The 21,677-nt window shown below is 35.1% G+C and overlaps 1 protein-coding gene and 1 non-coding gene across 4 annotated transcripts in view; both read right to left on the bottom strand.

Annotated features, from left to right (window-relative positions):
- kcnh6a (potassium voltage-gated channel, subfamily H (eag-related), member 6a) overlaps positions 1-15,513 on the bottom strand; it is a 34,469-nt gene extending 18,956 nt beyond the window's left edge. For 2 of the 3 annotated variants that reach the window (XM_044100198.1, XM_044100200.1), the window contains exons 1-6: positions 15,011-15,513; positions 11,503-11,733; positions 9,047-9,196; positions 7,572-7,675; positions 6,452-6,761; positions 5,473-5,675 (exon numbers count right to left, since the gene is read on the bottom strand). In XM_044100198.1, coding sequence (XP_043956133.1) covers positions 5,473-5,675; positions 6,452-6,761; positions 7,572-7,675; positions 9,047-9,196; positions 11,503-11,733; positions 15,011-15,086 — 1,074 coding nt within the window. In that variant the 5' untranslated portion in view covers positions 15,087-15,513. Of the gene's footprint in view, positions 1-5,472; positions 5,676-6,451; positions 6,762-7,571; positions 7,676-8,060; positions 8,237-9,046; positions 9,197-11,502; positions 11,734-15,010 lie in introns of those variants that run through there. The other variant, XM_044100201.1, reaches the window with a different exon arrangement.
- Positions 9,243-9,314, bottom strand: trnac-gca. The gene has a single exon. It is a non-coding gene; the product is annotated as a tRNA-Cys (tRNA).
- Positions 15,514-21,677: the final 6,164 nt, after the last annotated feature.

Here is a 21,677-nt window from a genome sequence, read left to right as displayed (position 1 = left end):
GAATAAAGTACACTGCAAAAACACAAAATCTCAATGAATTTTTGTCTAGATTACACTGCAAATGTCTGATTACATTTGAAATAAGACAAAACTAACTTTCAATTAACTTTTCAGCAAGAAATATGAGCTTATTGATTTCTTAATATTGACTAGAAAAAATACAATAACTTTGGAAAAATGTCTTTATAAGTGAAACTAGTACTTTTTAAAATCAATTAAGGAAATATTTACAGAAAACACTCATATTTCTTGCTGAAAAGTTACTCATAAATTAGTTTTGTCTTATTTCAAATATATTAAGACATTTTCTCTAGAAACTAAACTAAAAATACTTGAAGATTTTGTATTTTTGCAGTCTAGAAACCTGGACAATTATTCTTAAAATTTCAGAATAATATGACTAAACTCAAATATGATTTTAAACTAAACAATAAGAAAACATCCCACTTTAAAAGAGTGATATCTAGCATTGTTTAAATGTGGAAATCACATAATTCAACAGTCGGTCTTTTAATATAATCTCATTATTAAGAGTGTTTTAGAAGTAAAAAAAACACAGAACATCACAGACAGAACAGGTAATATAAAAATCCAAATCAATTTGAAATACTGATTTGTCCTAATTGCACTCTTGCACCGTTGCAACCCTGTTTAAAGCCAGAGGGCGCCACAAAAGCACGGGTTTTCACACACGCTTGGTTTACTCTTAACTCGTCTTTAACGAGCCAAAGCTCAATCAGTCACACTGTGTGATTTGCACAGACAAATCAATATGGACAAAGATCAATGATCACTTTCATTTCTCTTTCTTTTTTGGGAAGGTGTCAAGTCAAAATTCAATCAGAAAAATTTATTTACAAAACAAAAACACAAGAGCAGAAAGGGGCTAAAGAAAACTAGCTAAAAGTAGAAAATAATAATAATCCAATCATTTCACCTTTAAAAAACTAACCAAAACCTTTTTTTTTTTTTAATTTATAACTCAGAATCAACCTTTCTCTGGGAATTTATAAAAACATTGTAAAAATCATGAAGGCTGTTTCTGGGGTGCAGCTTTGCAGCGAGTACGAACTCCCGCTGACCTCCATTTCCATTAGCTACAGAGGCCAAGGTCAACGGCAGCATCAAGCCTCTGAATGCCGCTCGATAGCCTCACAGCTGCGGCCCTTTTCTCTTTTTTTTCCCCCCTCGCTTTCATAACTGCATCTCACCAGGACCCCGTTTTACTCCCACAGACAGTCTGTGATCCCTGCACACCCTCCCACTCTCCACATGCAACCTCACAGACTCAGCAGCCGTACTCCTCGCTTCGCAACGCCTTCCTGCCACGAACACGGACAAAACACACCTGATACAAGAGCTTTTTGTAAGAAACTACCACATAATGGCTAAGAAAACTTTTTTTTCTCCAGTGTTGCTAAAATCTGTAGGCAGCCGATGTGCAGAACTGAAGAAAACAACAGAAATGTAAAGACACTTTTAAGGAAAACAGAAAATCAGTTGTATTTGTTTAAAATGCATCTTTGCAAATCTAGGTTCAGATATTTATTGTGACGTAACAAAACTGGTATCAAGTTAAACACATAATCTATAAAAACTACAATAAATGTCCAGTAGTACACTGCAAAAACACAAAATCTTACCAAGCATTTTTACCTAATTTCTAGCGTAAATAATTTAGTACACCTGAAATAATGCAGACCTAATTCACAAGTAACTTTTTAGAAAATATAATTCCTTAATATTGATGAAAGAACAACATTACTTACAGATTATTTCACTTTTTTTCTCATGTCAAAAGTGAAATAATCTATCAGTGGAACTAGTAATTTTTCCATTGATATTAAAGAATCATTTATTCAAAACAAGCTCCTATATCTTCATAAAAAGTTACTTGTTTGTTTGTTTTATCTCATTTAAAGATATCTGCACAAGAAACCAGAGAAAATACTTTGAAATTTTGTGTTTTTGCAGTGAAAACTTGATTATTATTCCTGAAAAGAGTTTAATTTCTGTAATGGCAAGAAAAAATGTTAACAAAAACAGGAAAAAAAAAACTATCTTTGTGTTTATTCATACTATATACTAGTGTAATCTTCATTTCAATGAATTAAAAGTTCTGATGTAAATTTATAAAGTAAAATTATGTACTGATTTAAAGGGGTTCTTCAAGTACACACTGCAAAAACATAAAATTTTACCAAGTAAACAGATAACCTATACAATTATTCATAAATAGTGAAAATTGTCCAGCAAAAACACAAAATCTTCAAGCATTTTTTGCCTTGTTTCTAGCATAAATATTTTAGTATACCTGAAATGAGACAAAACTAACTTACAAGTAACTTTTTAGCCAAATATAGCAGCTTATATTAAGTAAATAATTTCACAATACTTATGAAAAAGTGCTGATACATGTGTTGTTATAAGTAAAATAATCTGCCAGTGAACTTTAACTTTTTTTCATCAATATTGAAAAACTTCCTATATCTTCCTGAAAAGCTATTTCAAGTGTACTTCTATAATTTCACTAGGAACTAGGCAAAAATATTTGATAAAATTGTAGGTTTTTCAAGTGTTTTCTAAAAAACTACCACCCTGATGGAATATATTTCTTCCTAAGGAGTGTGAAACTTCAGGAAGTGAGTGTGTGGTCTGTCTGCAAGCGACCTCCTTGAGACATTTTGATTTAATAAACAATTCAACATCCCACACAACAAACCAGACAGACAGACACAGCTGAGCCGAGCTAACAGCAGAGAAACACTTTTTAATCAAGACGTTAGCAGAGTCGAGATAACGAGTCGAACTCTCTGCCAAGCCTTTGAGGAGACCTTCTGTTTGTGCTGTCATTTTTTCCACAGCCACATTGCATCCTGGTTGCGCAGTGAGTCAGAGCCGGCTGTCAATATCACACTCTGGGTGAGGAAGTGAGATCTCACTGCCATCGCAGCGGCAGCAGTGCTCACCCGCAACTCAGGCGCATATGGTGATATCAAAGTGCAAATGGGATGCAAATTTATGAGCAGTTTATGATCAGCAGGTGGATTGTTTGAGATTACAAGAGGAGGAAAAAATAGCTCTAGAGCTGAAACGCTTTTATCCAGTGGCTCTGAAAAGTCAAAGAAGTAAAATCAAATTGAAAGCTAAATGTCTTTTACTCAAGTGAACACAGTTTGGGTGTTATTAAATTACCTAATGTTGGTTAATGTGGCATTTTTAAAGGTGACCTTGATCAAATTAGGACAGATTTATGGGTGACACAAAACATGTTCATCACATCTTTTTTTTAAAAATAAAATTATTCTTATCCAAATTAGCTGCTGCTGACCACGCCCCCCTACTCAATGTGAAAATGTCTGCAAACAGATGCACAATTATACAATCATACATGTTTGAAAAGCAGAAGTAGAGCCTCCTGCACAACCAGCCAGGTATACATAATTTGGGTTGAATTACATTTCTTAGGTAGGGCAACATAATCCTGTTTTTTGGCACTAACAGATTTTCAAGACCTTAGCGCTTACTGTTGAATTTTCCAGCAATCTACTTTCATGGAACCATAAATATCCCCTATTACGCTTCCTTGAACAGCTTCTGAGCAACACAAAAGATGTTCGCCACATTTTTTACACAAAATAATTCTTAGTTAATGAGATTTTAATCTGGTTCGGCTGGCCACTCCCTCCCCAACTCAATATTTACTCTCACACATGAATATAGCTGCAAATAGATGCGCAATTATACTACTGTACATCTTTGAAAAGCAGAAGTGGAGCCTCCTGTACATCCAACATAAATACAGAAAGGGGGTCCTGGATGGTTAAGTCAAAAACAAAACACTTGTCTGTTCCAGCAGCCATTGTATAGTGCATACAGCAGTACAACCAGCTGACTGGAAATCAACTTGGGTTACTAGGCAACGGGCGGAATTCCGCTGGGGTTGCTAGGTAACGGGCAGGGCTTCTCTGGGGTTACTAGGTGAGGGTCAGCGCCTGCTGATTTGTGAAGTTGCATTCAGGAGGTTTTTTTTTTTAAATGCTTGTTTTCCAGACTCCAAAAAACATTAATTTACTGCCAAAAAAGGTCTGAGTGTTTTATTTTAAACGCTTCGATTCCTTTTAGATGCAGCTGAGACCCAGTGATCCTAAACAGAACCTCAGTTTGTCTGTGGCTACAGCAGAAAAAAGTGAAGGTTCTGCAAGATCATTTATTAGTAGTTCCACTTTAAATCAGATTTAACAATTTTCTTTTCTCATAATTTAGAATTTTTTTTCTCAGTGTTGCACTTCCTGTGTTGTCAGGAAGGGTGTGCATCAGTACAGCTTGGTGTGATAACAAGAAGCTGAATTTGTTCTGCTGAGAACATTAATGTAGTTACACCTTAGGTGAGATGATTATTTCACACATTTCCCCTGTGTCTGCTGATGTCTTTAGGCATGTTCAGGAAACCAGAGGAATATACCATTTATAGACAAAAAAAGTCCCAACTAATCATCAGCAGAAATGATTATTATTTAACAAAAAACGTGAGACTGAAGAATATGATTGTCAACAGAAAATGCTCTTTGGAAAAACTAAAAAGAACCAAATTTGAAAAGCTAATCAGTTTCTGAACAGCTAAAAATCTTTGGACAAAAATAGATCAATGCACTTAAAGCAACTAGAGCTGCAGCTAACAATTACTTTAGTAATCAATTATTATGATTATTCTGATATCGATTAGTCAGATTTTAAAACACACATATTCTGCAGATTTTTCATTTAACCATTTAAGTCTTTTTATACATGAGCATTTCATCAAAATATGCAAATAAACAAATAATTCTATATTTAAAAAAATAAAAATAAAAATAAACATTTAATTACTTAAAATGTAATAACAGCACTTCTTTAGTGAACTCAGGAAAAAATAAAAAATAAATATTTCTAATATAACACTCTTTCTACTTGATATAAGATCAAAACTGTGTAAGCTGATCTGTTGGCTATTTTTTATTATTATTACGTTTATTTGATAGGGACAGACACACATCGATATAGACAAGCTGAGCTTTATAAACAGGGCTTTATAAACAGTACCTCTTAAAATTTAAGTGTTAATCATTTAACATAATGTTGTGCTATTGTTTTTTGATTAACCAGTTCATGATTGGATAACAAAAGGTGCTTAATAGAATTTTTTTTTTTACTGAATTTGTAACGGGTGAAGCTAAAACTTTGCCACTTGAGGAGTGCAAGACAGGACATATTTACAGTCAAATATTTTCTTTGTCCTAAGTTCAAAATGTTTATATTTTTTATATTTCTTTATTTGATTATTACTGAATATGTTGTTATTTCAGCAAGCCCTCCAGTTAACAATTAATCGATTACTAAATTAGTTGACAATTATCTCAATGATCAACAGGAAACAAAACATATCAGTTCTCCTTTTCTGTGGCGATTTTAAACAAAAAGAAGAGATCTCACCTGTGTGACCTGAGTGACCTTTTCAGTGACGTTCTGGGTTCGGTCTTTGACCTTGCTGGGTGCAATGATTTCGATCTCAGTAGGCGAGGGCGGTCTGAGTCGGTCTGAGCCGAAGGTGAGGGTGACCTGCGGGATGCGTCCGATGGTTCTGTGTCTAATAAGATCTGAGTCAGAGGTGGAGTTCAAAGCACTGGGCTTCAGATCTGCAGCGAGAAACAAACATCAGCAAAGACAACAAGGAAATAAAACTATGAAAGGTAATGTCATTTATTTTTATCAATAATAGTTTTGACCTACTATGCTTCCTTAACAGATTAGGATAAGTTTATGGGCCACACAAAACATGTTTGTAACCCACAAGAAAGGTTGCTTCAAATACACCTGATAATAGTAGATGGTAGGTACGTTAATTTACTTCAACACCAACAATACACAAGTATAAAGAAAGTTGGGCCTGATCAGAAAATTTTAAATTCACGGGAGCCAAGGCGTGAGCAACAACAGAGGAGAGCGCACAATGTCTATAAGAAAGAGTAGAATTTAATATAGTGAACAATTGTGGATTCACATTTACAGATAAACAAAAATTGTGCGCTTTTGAAAAATAAAATAAAAGAAATAACCCTGTCTTTTCAATGTTTCTGTCAAATGTTCATTCCATGTCTCACGGCTAGTGACCAGTTGGGTCAGCATCTACCAGCTCACATTTTGTGTTTTGTCTTTTCCTGCAGCCATTGTACTGAGCATACAGCAGTGAAACCAGCTGACTAAATGTGCTGGAACTCAGCTTGGGTTGCTAGGTGACGGGCGGAATTCTGCTGGGGTTGCTAGGTAACAAGCTGGGCTTTTCTGGGGTTGCTAGGTGAGGGGCAGTGCCTGCAGATTTGTGATGTTACTTTAATAAACCTTAATTTATTGCCAAAAACTGGCTAATACGGTCGTCTTTAGTAGATCTGTCAGCTCCCTTTCTGGTACTCACTGCTGTGAGTTCGGGTTTCCCCGGGTCGACTGCTCCACTCCACTTTCATGCCGTCAATGTCATCCAGAGACGAGGCCCGCCTCAGGCTGCGGACGCTCTCATTGGAGCAGCTTCGAGGCAGCGCTCCCCTGGTGAAGGAGATGCTGGGGTCCAGCCGCTCCGTCAGCAACGAGCGCCGTTTGGTGAAGGACTGAGCAGCAGGCGAGGGAGGATCCAGGTCCTGTTCGATTAAAGCCTCGGTCTCAGACTGCATGCAGCTCTCCTTCGAAGGGATCCGAAACTCCTTCAGAGGGACTTCCTCACTGCGCGGCTGCAGAAGAGTTATAATACAAAAAACAATTATTTTTAGTCCACCTTTTTGGCACATTTAACTAGAATGAGCAGCTTGGATTCTAAACACACCAATATATTTGTTAGAACTCAAAATATACTGTGTTTATGTGGAGTAATATAACTGTCAAAAATGTGTGTGCATGATTCTAATATTATTAGGATTTTTTTTTTGCAAAAATGGGTGAAAATAGAGTCACTTTCATGTCAGCTATGTTTTGTTGGCACGCTGCAGCACCAGTGTCGTGAAGAGATACTGTCAGGAAGTCTCTTCCAACACGTTTACATCTTCAGAGGACGAAGAAAGACTAAACAGAAGTGCAGGAATATTTTTCAGAAGAGAAATATAAACTGAGGAACGACAAAGGTTGCAAACTGATATGAAAAAGTATTTGTCTGCTAATAACTTCTTTTTTGTTTGCTGTTTTCTCACAAAATCAGTCATCAAGTATTCACACAAACAGGAAATGACTTGCATTACTCTGGAGGAATTGTTTTAAATTAGCAATGACAATGATAATGAAAAAACGTTAATGGGAGCTTGGACACTTTCCTCTCACTCTCCAAGCCTGTTTTATTATCAATGCTGTGGGAGCAACATCAGCTGTGAATACACAAAAAATAAACCAATAAATGTAAACTGTCATTGCAGAAACCAACCTTAAAGGAAATGTTTTGTTTGTATTTTTTCTGTGCAAGTCAAACTAGACATTGAAAGAAGGATATTAGATACTTTTTCAATTATAAGCTACTTTTGGTTGTTCTGCATTGTGTGCCATAAATATCTCACCTGCAGGTAATCCACCACCACCCCTTCGCACTGATCTTTGGCCAGTGACGGCCTTCGCAGGGAGCGAAGTTCTGGTAGTCTCATCTTCAGCCGGCGGTTCTGACCTGCAAGGGGGGAAACTTACAACTTAAGATTCAGATACAAATGTCTGAATATTAATATTACTTTATTATTTTTGCTTGAAAAAGGGTTCTCTTAAAATAAATATTTGCTTTTCTACCTTGTAGGGATCTGATAAGCGGCCATTTTCTTAAAAACATGAGTTTTCTCTTATGTTAACAGGGCCGACGGTCTTTTCACAACATAAAAAGCTAACGTTTTCATAATATGCTTTATTTAAAACACATTACATTTTAACATTATTTTGTGTTAGCTGTGTTAAATACCGACTGATTAATTTTTTTTTCTTCAAATTATTAAACTCACTGTTTGTGGATGCTATCTATCATGTTGCAATTTTTCTCCGCTTTTTTGTCATCATATTCTCACCTCCGCAGCACATCAGTAATTTCAGGTTGCGAAGTTGAAACTCGGCTGAAAGTGAAACTTAAGAACTTTGTCGAGTGTTTATATTTCAAAACAGAACCGCATAAAGGGCATTTAGCATCTCACACCGGACTCTTTCTGGACCTCTGGGATGCGCCGCCATCTTGAATTCTGTATCAACGGCTGCGCTTAAGGGTGACAACCGGCGCCCTCTGCTGGATGGCAGCTAAACTACAACACTAACGCGGTCTACGCCAGGGATGTCAACTATTTTTGCACACAGGGTCAAAATCTCGAATTTTAAAGTATTCAGGAGCCAAATCTTTCTTTTTTCCCCCTCCAATAAAAGAAAATACGATTTTTTTCCTATTTGTCTGAAAACCAATAAATAAAACATCTAATTTTACCTTTGCCTTAATGTGTACAATTATTAAGTTTAATTTTCCATTTTTTTAAGTCTATAAAATGTTTCTAGTATTTTCTTCAAAATTTAAACAAATATAATAAAACGCACAAATGCATTTTTGAGAAAAAACTCAAAAAAACTGAGGCACAACTTTGGGAATAAAAAGGCTATCTAAGGAAAGAAAAATTGGTGTTGTACTTAACATTTTCCGTTTAAGAATATATAAAATCGCCATAAATAAATTGAATTACAAAAAGTTTCTGAGGGCCAAATTTGCATCTTTCTTGAATTGAGATGAGGAGTCACACAAAATGAATCAAAAAGGTCACAAATGGCCCATGGGCCGCACTTTGGAAACCTCTGTTCTAAGCAGACCTTATTAAATAATCCATTGTAGCTCATTTTAATCTAATAAACCATTAATTGACAATTAATTATAAGTCGAATAATTGTTTGCATCCCTACTACCTTGTCAAAGTTTAAAAACTACAGGCGTCACTTCATATAGTCATGATTAATAACTAAAGATAGATTTTCATTTATTACAAAATGGTACAGTTTTTAAATCTCAAAGTGGATTTACAGTAAAGCCATCCTTGGGTAACTCTCTGCCTTAAGCCTGACTTCTTGAGTGAAGGATCGACGAGCTCCTGGAAGTCGAGGATGAACATTATCACCAGGCCTTCCTCGTTTTTGACAGGTACGATATCCACTCGGCAGGGTCGGCAAATCCCTGCAAACAAAGAAGAGTTTTAAAAATATATAGGTTTAAAATGAGAAGGGGGAACCCAGATTTGAACTGGGGACCTCTTGATCTGCAGTCAAATGCTCTACCACTGAGCTATCCCCCCTACATACAGGTAACTACTGAAGTCTGTGGAAAAAATTGAGAAAGGAAGATAAAGGGCAGGTTTAAGTCAGTCTGATCTAAAAATAGACACACAAAAAAATCACACAGATCCGACACTGGACCACGCATGCAAACAGATTTTCTGCGTCTGTTCGACAAGCCAGGGTTCAGTCCAGAGATTAAAAATGGAAAGTCAGTTTCATTTCTGAATCATGTTGCATTCACTTGTTCCCTCATTTCCCCTCTTGATCAGGCTGGGAGCGCAGCGGGAAGCAGGAGACAAAACAAATAGATGCTTAGTGGATTTGAGCTGGCATAATGAACTCATTTCCATGACAACAACAAACCAGACCGCACGCCTCACAACGAAATGCCAAAAGGAGAACACTGGGCAAAAGTTTGAGTCATCCCCAAGTCACAAAGAGACAATTTATTCCAGCTTTTGTAGCTGATTTTATAAAAACATTGGACACAGCTTAATGGGCAGAAAACCTTTTAAAAACTATTTTGTCATGCAGCAATCACAAGCTTCAAAGTATTTTACCAGGATCTGATATTATAGACCAGGGATGTCAAACTCATTTTCATTTTGGGCCATATCAAGATTATGGATGTTCTTAAAGAGCCGGTTGTGAGAGAATATATTGACAAAACCCAATAAAATTACTTAAACCCATGTTCTTCACCATTTTCTGTGGAAAATATGTGAAAAACTGTGGGGATCTGTTGACTTTAAATACACATTTATCTAAATTAGTCCAGTCAATCAATTAAAAAGTTGAAACAGGTTAATGATGCTGTACTAGATCACAATTAATCACAATTAATCACACTGCAATTAATCATAATTAATAATGATTAATCATGCTGTATTTAATAACAATTAATTATAATTAATTATAATTAAACAGGCTGTAATTAATCATGATTAATCGTACTATTTAATTGCGATTAATTATAATTATTAAAGATCAATCATGCTGTAACGAATCCCAGTGAATCATAATTAATCATGATTTATCAAGATTAACCACACTAATAGTGATTAATCACATTAATCATGATTAATCACTATGCCTAACTTTGTAAGCTTGAAATATAAATATGTTCACAGTTATTCTGTGTATATAAAAATATATACACAATTGGAATGCAATCCTGTTGCATTCCAGTAAGTTAAAATTCAAGCAATTAATGATTTTTTACAGTAGAAAGCAGGTAATGTCGTCTCTCAGTACTCAAAAACAACTAAGGGAACATTTCTCAGCCACATGCATAAAAGTAGTAGCAAACTTGTTCAGGGAACAACTGACACAGAAGATATATTTTATGTTTTACTTCTTGGGTGCGCTACTCCATTCTGATGATGCCCTGGGCAACTGCCCACACAGCCAATAAAATAAAACATATATGCAGGTTTCTTTAAAAAAAAATGTTTTATTGTCTGAAGATGATCATTTTCCCAGGTTTTTATATTCAGGAGGGTTTAAAGGAAGCCATTTTTTAAAGGTTTATTTAGAAACATTACTCTCCATTACTTTCCTATGGAACCTACATATATATAAAATTTTTATTTGTGCATTGGGATTTAAATTTATGTCTTGATTGAAGAAGATCGCTCAATATTCTTTGCTACTCTAGCCTACTCTTAAACTTTTAAAACTTGTTTAATTGTAATCTGTTTGATGTGTTTTTTTATTATATGTTGTTCTTAACTTCTTTGTATGGGTTTTGATTTGAGTTGCTTCTAACTGAAAGGTGCTACATAAATAAAGTTGTCTTTCCTTGCCTTTCTATGACCTGAACATGATTATCTGAGAAGCCGGTGGAGTGACCAACAAATTTTAAGAGGTAGCTATGGGCCCCTTTGGTCCCCCTTCTGGGAGCATCACTGGATGTGGGGCTCACTTCTATATTTTCAAGCAAACATTAATAAAAAAAATGTTAGTAAGATAAAAATTTGTCTTGCAAAGAAGATATGCTGCAAGCCTTCTAAGTTTGGTTTTGTTTACAGAGAATCTGCAGGATTTTACTGTATTTGTTCATTTTAGCGATGCAGATAGAGACATTTCTGTAACTGTAGGCCTTTAAACATGTTATTGTTAAGATTGTTAACTTTTTTGATACAAGAGGCATCCATCCTACTCATTTCAACCCTCCCATGCCTGGTTTTGTCTCCCATTCTTCACCTTCCTTGGAGTAATAGAGGATCTCCACTTTGCGCTCCTCTGACCCAAGCAGGGCCTGCGCTAACTGGGCCAGGGCGCTCTTCATGGTGCCAGGACCAACCAAGAACTGGCAGGTACAGGGCTGCTGCATGATCTCGGCCCGGGTGAAGCCGAACATCTGGCAGAAACCTTCATTGCAGTAAATGATCCCACAGTTCTTCATCTGAGCATTGGCAATCAGAAACTTGCGATCTGGAAATGCAAGACAGGGGTCAAACAAGGTCACGGTTATTCTTAGAAATAGCACAGTCACAACAGAAACATCTACAGATAGGATGTGATTTAATCAGCCTAGAGGTCAGGGTGGATTAATTTTCCAGTATGGCTTTTCATTTATCTGTTTCTCCTCATCTTCAGCTGACAATAAGCTAAAGTGGAGCTGATGTCGTCCGGTTTTCCGTGGCGCTAACGCTATTAGCGTCCCAGTTTCTCCCAGGGGATTAAACAAGAAGCAGGTGGCCACTTTAATTTATACACTACTGGGTAGTATTTTTCTCAGGTAATGTATTTAAACTTTTTTAACCTTTTTGTCCACATTTTTTAATTACATAAAGTTGTTTTCTTATTTGTCCATCTTATCTGAGTATTGTTATGGCAACAAGTTGAACCAGTTTCATCTGTATTTAAAATCTTTATTGTCTCAATTTGCAGTAAAACAATTATAATTTTGTCATTTAGTTTGCTAGATGTTTTCTTTTGTTTATTGATAACTATGCATGTCGCAATAAGTCATATAAATGTTATTTGCATGATAAATTAAAAGAAACTCAACAATTTCCATTTGCATGGTTTATTGGTTTTGTCTTTTCTTTCTTTCTACCAAAAACTGGATGAAAAAACTTTCAGTCTGGTGCTTTGGTCTCAACTAGCTGATTTTTGAAGAATAATTTTGCTTACAGAGACATTTTTCATTTTATTTGATGTTTCTGTTCAAGTATTTGGATATTTGAATTGTCCTCCAGTCCCAGTGTTAAATATTCAATATAATTTAATCCTATCTGATTATTAATTGGTTAACACATTCTCAACAGAATGTGTTCTTCCATTTTAATCCTAGTACTACTATAATACTTGAAAATGGTCCCAAAACAATGATATTACAATTTATTGCAATAACTTAAATGCTGAACTTTGTAGGGAAGTAATCGACCCAACTGCAGCCACACTGCAAGCATTTTTCTTTACATTTTCTTCCTCCCCACATCTCTGTATGCACAAACCCCCTGCTGTGTCTCTTCAGCAGTAAATGACCCCTTCCTGGAGAGGTCACACAACATCATCGATTATCTCCTTCCCTCAGGGAACAAACAGCTGCAGAACTTTTTCAGCTGCTGCCAAACTTGTCAAACTCTTCAAGAGCTGAAATGATTAATTGGATTAAAAGCAAATAATCAATTATTGAAGTAATTGTCAACTAGCAATCAATTAATTGTTAGCTGGAGTACACAGACTGAAAAAAAGGCAATTTGTTGAGAAAAACAACACAGTCAGATCAGTAATTAAATCAAAACTGTACAAATTCTGTACATTTTGTGTTTAACATAAAAAAATAACTTTATAAATGAGTTGAACCCCAAACTCAAGTGGTTTAATTTGTTAATCATCCTTTGCTAGATGATTAATCAAAAAAAAATATTAAATCAGAAGTATTTTTAATATCTGCAGATGCATCCTTTGCTACAAATCAATCGAGAGTTCACTAAAAGAAGATGCTACTGCATTTTGGGGAATGAAATGTTTATTTTCTTATTTATAAAGAAATTGAATTCATTATTAGAAAAACTTTAAATGAAAAATCTGCAGAATGTGCCAAATTTTTATCTGATTGTTCGATTAATCGTCAAAAATAATCAGTCGATTAATCAATCTCTGAAATAATTGTTTGCAAGCAGTTCAAATTATCAAGTACAAATTAAAGGAATGCTATATTATTGCATTTTAGACAATGATTTCTTTATTTTATTATTTAAAATGGGGTTGAATATACATTTTCAATGTATTTTTAATATTTTATATAAAAAAAAGCTTAAGTGTAAAATCTGCCAATTTCTTTTCCAACTGTTCGATTAATCATCAAAACTAGTTGATTAGTCAGTATTTGAAATAATCGGTTATCAAGTGCACACTAAAGAAATGCTATGTTATTGCATTTTAGACAATAAAATTTTTATTTTCTGATTTAAAAAGGAATTGAATTTACATTTGTAATGTGTTTCTAATACGGCTAAAGTGGAAAATATTCAGAATGTGTCAATTACTTATCAGATTAATCGATTAATCATCAAAAAAAATAATTGTTAGTTGCAGCTCTAGTTGTTCAAACATAAACAATATCCAACTCTTACTAGTTACTGTTACCCATCTCGCTCACAAAGCAGCAATAAAATGCTGCATGGCGATTAATTGGGACAGGATTCTACAAGGGCAGCTAATAAAGGAGTTAAATGGACTCATGGAAGAGTACGTAAATAAACTCAGCGGCTTCAAACTGCCTCGTCTATCACAGCTTTGGTGGAGCCAGCTGTTCGCTGCCCACACAGATCAGAGCAGAGCAGGGGGAGTTTTCTCTTTAAAGTAAACGTCTGAGCTACTCTGGTGGAAAGCACATCCTGTCCAGTGTCATTATCTGGGGCTCACACCGATCGTCACGGCGTTGCTAAGCAGCACCACTGTTGCACGTGCGCTCACCTGGCCGTGCACATGCGCACGCACTTTTAGGGACACAGTTCGGGCATTACATAATAGAGTTTTCCCTCAAAAGGAGCCTCCAAGTCTCAGACATGACCAAAGGCAGAGTCAGGAAAAACTGACGGATACTTTGGATTTAAGCTAGAATTTAAAAATATAAGAACAGACTAAATGTGAGGTTCAGGTTTACTTTAGATGCAACACCTGTATTTTTCCAAAATTCTGGTTGTAGGGGAAGATTTTCGGTTGTCTCTACAAGAGAGAACATGTGAAAGAATGGAAAATGAGGCATTATGAGAGAGCACAAAGACAGGGGAGCAGATATAGTACTTTGAGGTGTATGTAGACACTCAATATGTGGATTTCAATGGAAAAACAACTGCAAATACAAACAATTAACTAAAATTAATTATTCCGTCATCGTTTTGCGGCGCCTGCCCCCTGTGCATACTCACTTTTTGCGCTACTACACGCAGGTGTAATTAAACTGCAGCATAAAAGACACGTTCGTTTAAAAAAAAAGGGAACAATCTCTCACCTGCCAGGCAATAAAATTTAAAAATCAGCAGAATGAAAACAAAAATGTGCAACAAATGGAGAAATTCATGCTAAACAAGTTTGTGAAGGATTAACTTTATTTTTACAGCTTTTAAAATTTTTTATTATTATTATTATTTTTATTTTATTTTTTTAAAGAACAACAAGCTTGCAGAATATTATTACGGGTGCTTCATTTAAGTCAATTTTCTTCAGCAGATTACTATATTTTATTTGCACTTACTTCGTTCGTCGAATTTCTTGATGATTGTGTCCAAATATGTGTTCTGGAGCGCAACATGACCGCGTCTCACAGGCATGTTGACGCATGAACTTCACCGGTTTAAAATAACCAGGCACATAAAAAAACAAAACAAAACAACAACAACAACAACAACAAGGGTTTAAAAAAATTAAATCAAAAAATGTGTTCAGTTCGAAGTTAATAAACAAGCAGGTTCTGGTGCGATGGAAGAGGATGGAGAAGAGGTTCTGGTTACCCCGGCGATGGCAGATGCAGGATGTCAGAGGGAAAAAAACCTGAATAAGTTCACTTTAATACTGTAGGAGTCAGGAGTCGTTCAGAAGAAACGAGGAAACCTGTTGAGGGAGAAAGTTGTGAAGCGCGTAAAAAAGCCGTCAGTTTGGGGTTTAATCCCACTCAGGTTTGGATGCTGCGCGATAAGGATGCAGAGGAAGAGGAGGAAGATCCCGTTTAGCAGATTTACTGATCCACTCCTCTTCCCTGTCACCCCAGGCAGCACCGAAGTGACTCTGAGCCACAGCGGAAACTCTCACTTAGCCTTCAAATTAAAACTCTCCGCCTTTTACTGGCCAAAAGGTTACAAAACTTAAATAGAATAATTTTTCTTTTGTGTTATTTAATCATTCTGAAACATTTTTAACTGTTAATGTTTAAAAACATCCCTATGTATATATGTGCTGCTAATTTGTATTTCTTTTTTATGTGATAGACTAACACAAGCAGAAATTGTAAACTGTAAAAACAAAATCTTACAAAGTATTTCTGGTTTGAATTAAGAAAAAAATCCAACTTAGGAGTACGTTTTTAGTAAAATATGGGAGCTTCTTTTGAGGCAACAATTCCTTAAATTAATTTTAAAATATTCTAGGTCCATTCTTTGGTACACGGCAAAAAAGTTTTGTTTTTAGTAAAATAATCTGCCAGTGGAGCTACTTTTTAATTAATATTATTAAGGAATTATCCTCTTGAAATAAGCTCCTATATTTGGCAAAAAAGTTACTTGTGAGAATTTTTTTTTGTCTTATTTCTGCTGTACTGAGATTTTGGCAGTAAAAAGTGAATAAAAATATTTGGTACGATTTTGTGTTTTTGCAGTGTAGATGCTTTTCCAAACATTTTACAAACAAAATCAAGCTGAGGTAATGCTTTCCAGAAGCATATTTCCACATCTTGAAAATGACAGTTGTCACATTGTTTTATCCAAACCTAAAGTTCATTTAGGTTTGGACTTTGACTAGGCCAAAGTCCAAACCTAAACGAGCTGGTGCAACTGGGCTGCCACCTTTTGCTCCCACTGCTCCAACGCACCTCAGTTACTTGAGAAATTGATATTTTTTTATTTTTCATCATCTAGTTAGGGGTGGGTGATATGGACTTAGAATTTTATTGCGATATTTTGTGGTACAATTGTGATTATGATTTTAAAAAACTATTTATTACTCATTTTAAGGTAACTACACCACCAACAACTTAATGTTATTGAAAGATATTCCCATTTTAAATAGGCTTCTCCAGAATGCCATTTACTTAGAAAAGTTAGATTTATGCCATTAAACTGCAGGCAGTAGCTTAATTTAATCATATTTTCAAATTCATTGACATTTACTGATGCTCTTGTGGGACAAAAAGTGGAGAAAACAGTAAAAGTGGCATTTCAAATCTAATCATACTGTCAGTTCAGTTTTTTATTAACCATTAATAACTGAAATTTATCATGACAACAACGACAAATTTTTCACAATAAATGACAAACAATACAACAAATTCCTACCTCTACAATCTGTAGCAAACTTTTCTTTTTATGTTTGAATTTTTATAATTCTGTTTTATAGTTGTTAGCAAAAGTAAATAAACTGTTTACTCAGTTGTGGGTAAAATCCCCAAAAAGAGTAGAACCACTTCAACATATTTTTACCAATGTAAAAATAAAAAGTAGCTGCCCAAGAAATTACTCAAGTAAGGGTAAAAAGTATTTGGTAAAAAAAAGTCTACTCAAGTAATAAATGATCAAAATATCAATCGTTTAATATTTAAAAATTACTTAAAAAGATTATAAAGCTGAGTGGAAATTTTGATATTTTATGAACCAAAATGATAATAATTCATATATAAGTAAGAAAAACAACAAAATCAAGCAAAATAAAATCATCCGAATTAGTTTCTTTTAATAAAAAACGTATCAAACTTTAACAGAAACTGCAGGTGTGTGTCTGTGTCTGGTGAATTTTTGGTTAAAACACGTTTCTTTTTCATTCAGTGGGTAGAAAATCCAAAAATCTTGTTCAAGTAAGAGTAGAAATACTTCATAATGAAATTACTCAAGTAAAAGTAAAAAGTACAAAATACTCCTAAAAGTTACATTTTCCAAAAAAAAAGTTACTTAAATAAATGTAACTAGTTACTACCCAACTCTGATTATATTTGCATCTGATCAGATTATCTGCCATTTAATATTTAACAATTACATCATCAGATGCACCAAAATCATTATTATTTGATTTTTATCAACTAGTTTCTGTCAAAACCAGTGAATAGGACCAGTCAGAATAAACAAAAATAACAAAATCAGGCAAAATAAAAATGTTCCAACTCAGTTTCTTTCAATAAAAAACTTATAAACTTCATCAAAAACTGCAGATGTGTGTCTGTGTCTGGTGATTTTTTGTTGGCTAAAACACGTTTTTCATTAACTGGGTAGAAAATCCAGAAATTTTACTCATAAGAGCAGAAATACTTCATAATAAGTAACTTGTTTTCAAATTGTTTTTATTGTATTATACCTGTGAATAGTATTACTTGTTTTTATCTTGTAACCAGGTTGCTATGTATTGCAAATTTTTGCCCAGGTCCCTCTTGAAAATGAGATCTAGATCTCAACGGGGTTTACCTGGTTAAATAAAGGAAAATGAAAATGAATAAAATGAATCCAGCAAAAATAAAAAGTACAAATACTCTTAAAAGTAAAACTTTTCAAAAAAAGTTACTGAAGCAAAAGTAATTGAGTAAATGTAACTGGTTACCTTCCAACTCTGATTTGACTTCATATTAATTTCGTTAAACAGTTCATAGAAACTAATATGAATTTATTAATGTTTTCTTTTGGAAATCTTTCCTCAAAGGCTTTTATTTTGAAAAATCCCGACCGGCAGTTGCGTTGACCTTTCCGGCAGTTAACTTTCCACAGCCTGACACTGACAGAGAGCAGACCCTGATCAGTCAACTCTCCTTCACTCCACATCACAAAGTGCTCAAAATAGAAACATACTCCGTCCCTGCGGGTGCAATCACACCTCTGAAATATCGCGCCAGCCGCAGTTATGATAAGCGTACGTCTAAAATGCTTTTTCTTATTTTATTTTTTAAACATTTGCTGTTGAATCCCACGGCAGAAATAAATCTGTCGAAACAAAACTGAATCAGAAACAAAAAGCAAGCAATAAGCTCGAAGTAAGTTCACACAACCTGTGTTTAATTTGTCGTTGTCTAGATAAAAAAAAGAATTGTGATGCGGCTTTGACAGCGTGATTTTTTAGCGTAGAGCTCACTTTTATAAATAAACGCCTCGAAGTTCTGCCTTAGCTTAAACAGCAGACACATACCTGGCAGCCGGAGAGCATTCAGAGACAAAACAGACATTTAGGGTCATCTGAAGGTCAACCAGGGAAGTGGCTTCTTGACAAATCCGGCGAACATTACTCGATTTGTTTGCGACAATCTGCCACGAAGGAGTTTCAATGACCAACCAAACAGAAAAACGTTCACAGCTCAGACATATTTCAACATTGACTGGGAATCCCTTTCTGTTCTTTGAATTTGTGATTTATCAATACAGAATGAAATATGCAACAAAAACTCAGAATCTTAACAGGTTTTTTCTAGTTTCTGGTGGAAATAGTACACTTGAAATATGACAAAAGTAACTTGTTTTAGTCAATTCATTAATACTGATTTAACAAAATGTCATTAGATGGATTTTTTTTTTATATATATAGTTGAAAGAGATATACAATATATCAGCACCAACATCATTATTTTATAACATATCAGTATCAACTCTATAAATAAAACTGGATCAATATGAACAACAGATATTTGTTTTGATCTGTTTTTTTCCCCTCAAAGGTGTAGACACAGCAAAATATCAAGATTTTGTGTTTTTGCAGTGTATATACCTTGGCAATTAATCTCAAATTTCAGAATAATAAAACTAAAATCTAATTTTAAAAAGGGATAGCATTAGATGATGATAGATGAAGTGTTTACTTGTAAGAGTTTGTGTTTTTGCAGTGTACAATTTTTCAGCAAGAAAAATGAGCTTGTTATTAGTTGATAACTGGGCTGATATGAACAGTTGATATTTATTTTCATCTGTTTCTGGTGTTTTTTTCCTCAAAGGTGTTGAAACGGTAGTGAAATGTAAATAATATTAAATATCGCCATAACAGTAATATTAGTATCGGATATCAATATCAGCCTGAATTTTCATATCACTCTATCCCTAAAATAATCTAGCAGTACTTTTTTTCTTGTGGTTATTAAGGAATTATACTTAAAACAAACTCATATCTTGCTGAAAGTTATTTTTGTTTTGTTTCAAGTGTACTAAGATATTTTCACTGGAAACTAGACCAAAAATACTTGAAGATTTTGTGTTTTTGCAGTGAACTACTGGACAATTCTCACCGCTTGAGCATAGTTTTATAGACAATGTGTTTACTTGGTAAGGTTTTGTGTTTTTGCAGTGTATAAACAATAATCCTTAACATTCAGAATATTAGGAAATCTTTCCTCCAACTCTTTAGTTTTAACTATAACAAAAATTACTCAAGTAAAAGTAAAAAAAATACAGCTTAGTAAAAATATATATATTTAAAAAATGTAATTGAGTAAATGAAACTAGTTACTACCCAACTCTGATTATATTTGCGTCTGTATCTATTATTGTCACAATTATGAATAAGAAAAGTGTGCATTAAATTCAAGATTTTGCAACCAACAAAGTTGTAATATTATTTTTATTTGGAAAATGAATGTAAATGAATCATGAACCACTCTAAATTTGTGAACTTTACTGCCATGGAGGGAGGATATAAACTTGTAAAGCCATCTTCCCACTTCAGCAGTGACAGCGCGGCTCAGAGTTGAATGGAGTGTTCAGAGATTACAGAAACTGTGGCTTCGCTGTCGGCTGAAGAGGAGGAGGCGGTTCGGTTGATCTGGGTTTCGTCTCTCCAGAACTTGACGAAATGACGGTTAAAATTAGCCAAAGGGCTCGCGTGCCTTTCCATGAGCCGTGGTGTGAGCGGCGAGTGATGCGGGAACAAGAGGGCAACGAACAGGACCGAAACACCGCCTGACCCGAGTGACGCTGCACCTGCTTCAACTCAGGCTGTGTTCACACTGCAGCCTGAAGTGACCCAATTCCTTTTTTTTTTGTTGCCTTAGTGCGACCTGCATCTAATCATCTGGTTTGATTGTCTACATTAAATGTTTACTGCAAAATGTCTGATTGTATAATTGTTTACTCTAATCACATAAAATGTTTATTTGAAAACATAATCTTTCGTTACATGCATGTTTATTACCTGAAATATTTTAAATATCAAATTTTTACTTAAAATGTGATTAATTTCATCACCTGTTTACATGCAACTTGAAGAGCTTGAATCAAACGTTTCATGAATGTTTACCACATTAAATTATGAAATGAGAGAAAACAACCACTTCCAACTGAACACATATTTATTTAAACACAAATGGTTCATGTTCCTCTTCAGATCCTTGCTGAGCTCTTCTCCTGGGGTTTCCTCCTCTTCCATAGCCTCCGCTACTGTGTTTTCATTATTTACCTCCTCTGGGATAAATAATGAAAACAGTCTCTGTAACTTGTTGATCCACCGTGGTCTTGCTGTATCGCCTCTTCAATTGACGCGCATGTCGGTCCGATGTTGTGGCGTTTACCTCGCAGTGACCCATATTCAGTCTGGATTGAGCTAATCCATTTCATACGTCGGTTTGCCTTGAAGAGGAGATGTCAGAACACACATTGGTTTTAATGCTGTAAATTTGATAACATTAGTAAAATAGTTTACTTCATGGAATAACCTCGATGTCCTCTGACAAAACTCGGACTATGCTACATAACAAATAAGTCTGACCTGAACAAGGTTGACCCACTTAAACGAACTTAACATAACTGAACATGAGTAAACCCGGACAAAATCATAGCAAAACATTATGACACAACACCAACAAAGCGAATTTAGACACTCACCAGAATGGAGATGTATGGAGCAAACTTGTAGATATCGAGATGTTGGAGAACGTAACATCAGGACGTCTCACCGCTGATACCCAGGACATTTCCTCTCCTTTTCATTAGCTCCGATAGCTTAGCTCTGTTAGCTTAGCCTCCTCGCATTGTTTCCAGGCAGGAAAACAGTGAAACGAAAGTCCGTTTTCCATCTTTTTACCGTTTCGGTCGTGTGATCGGACATTACATCTAAGTTTGTACCATTGCTAAATAATTTTAAGTAACTTAGATTCAAAATATCTGTGAGACAGTCGTTTTTGTCGGTTGTGTTTATGGCCCCTCAAGATGGCGCTCATATCCAGTGATGTCACGTTCCAAAGCTCAACACTCCGT

The sequence above is a fragment of the Gambusia affinis genome, linkage group LG19 (assembly GCF_019740435.1).
Source record: "Gambusia affinis linkage group LG19, SWU_Gaff_1.0, whole genome shotgun sequence".
NCBI lineage: Eukaryota > Metazoa > Chordata > Actinopteri > Cyprinodontiformes > Poeciliidae > Gambusia > Gambusia affinis.
This window is presented reverse-complemented; position numbering and strand designations above follow the sequence as displayed.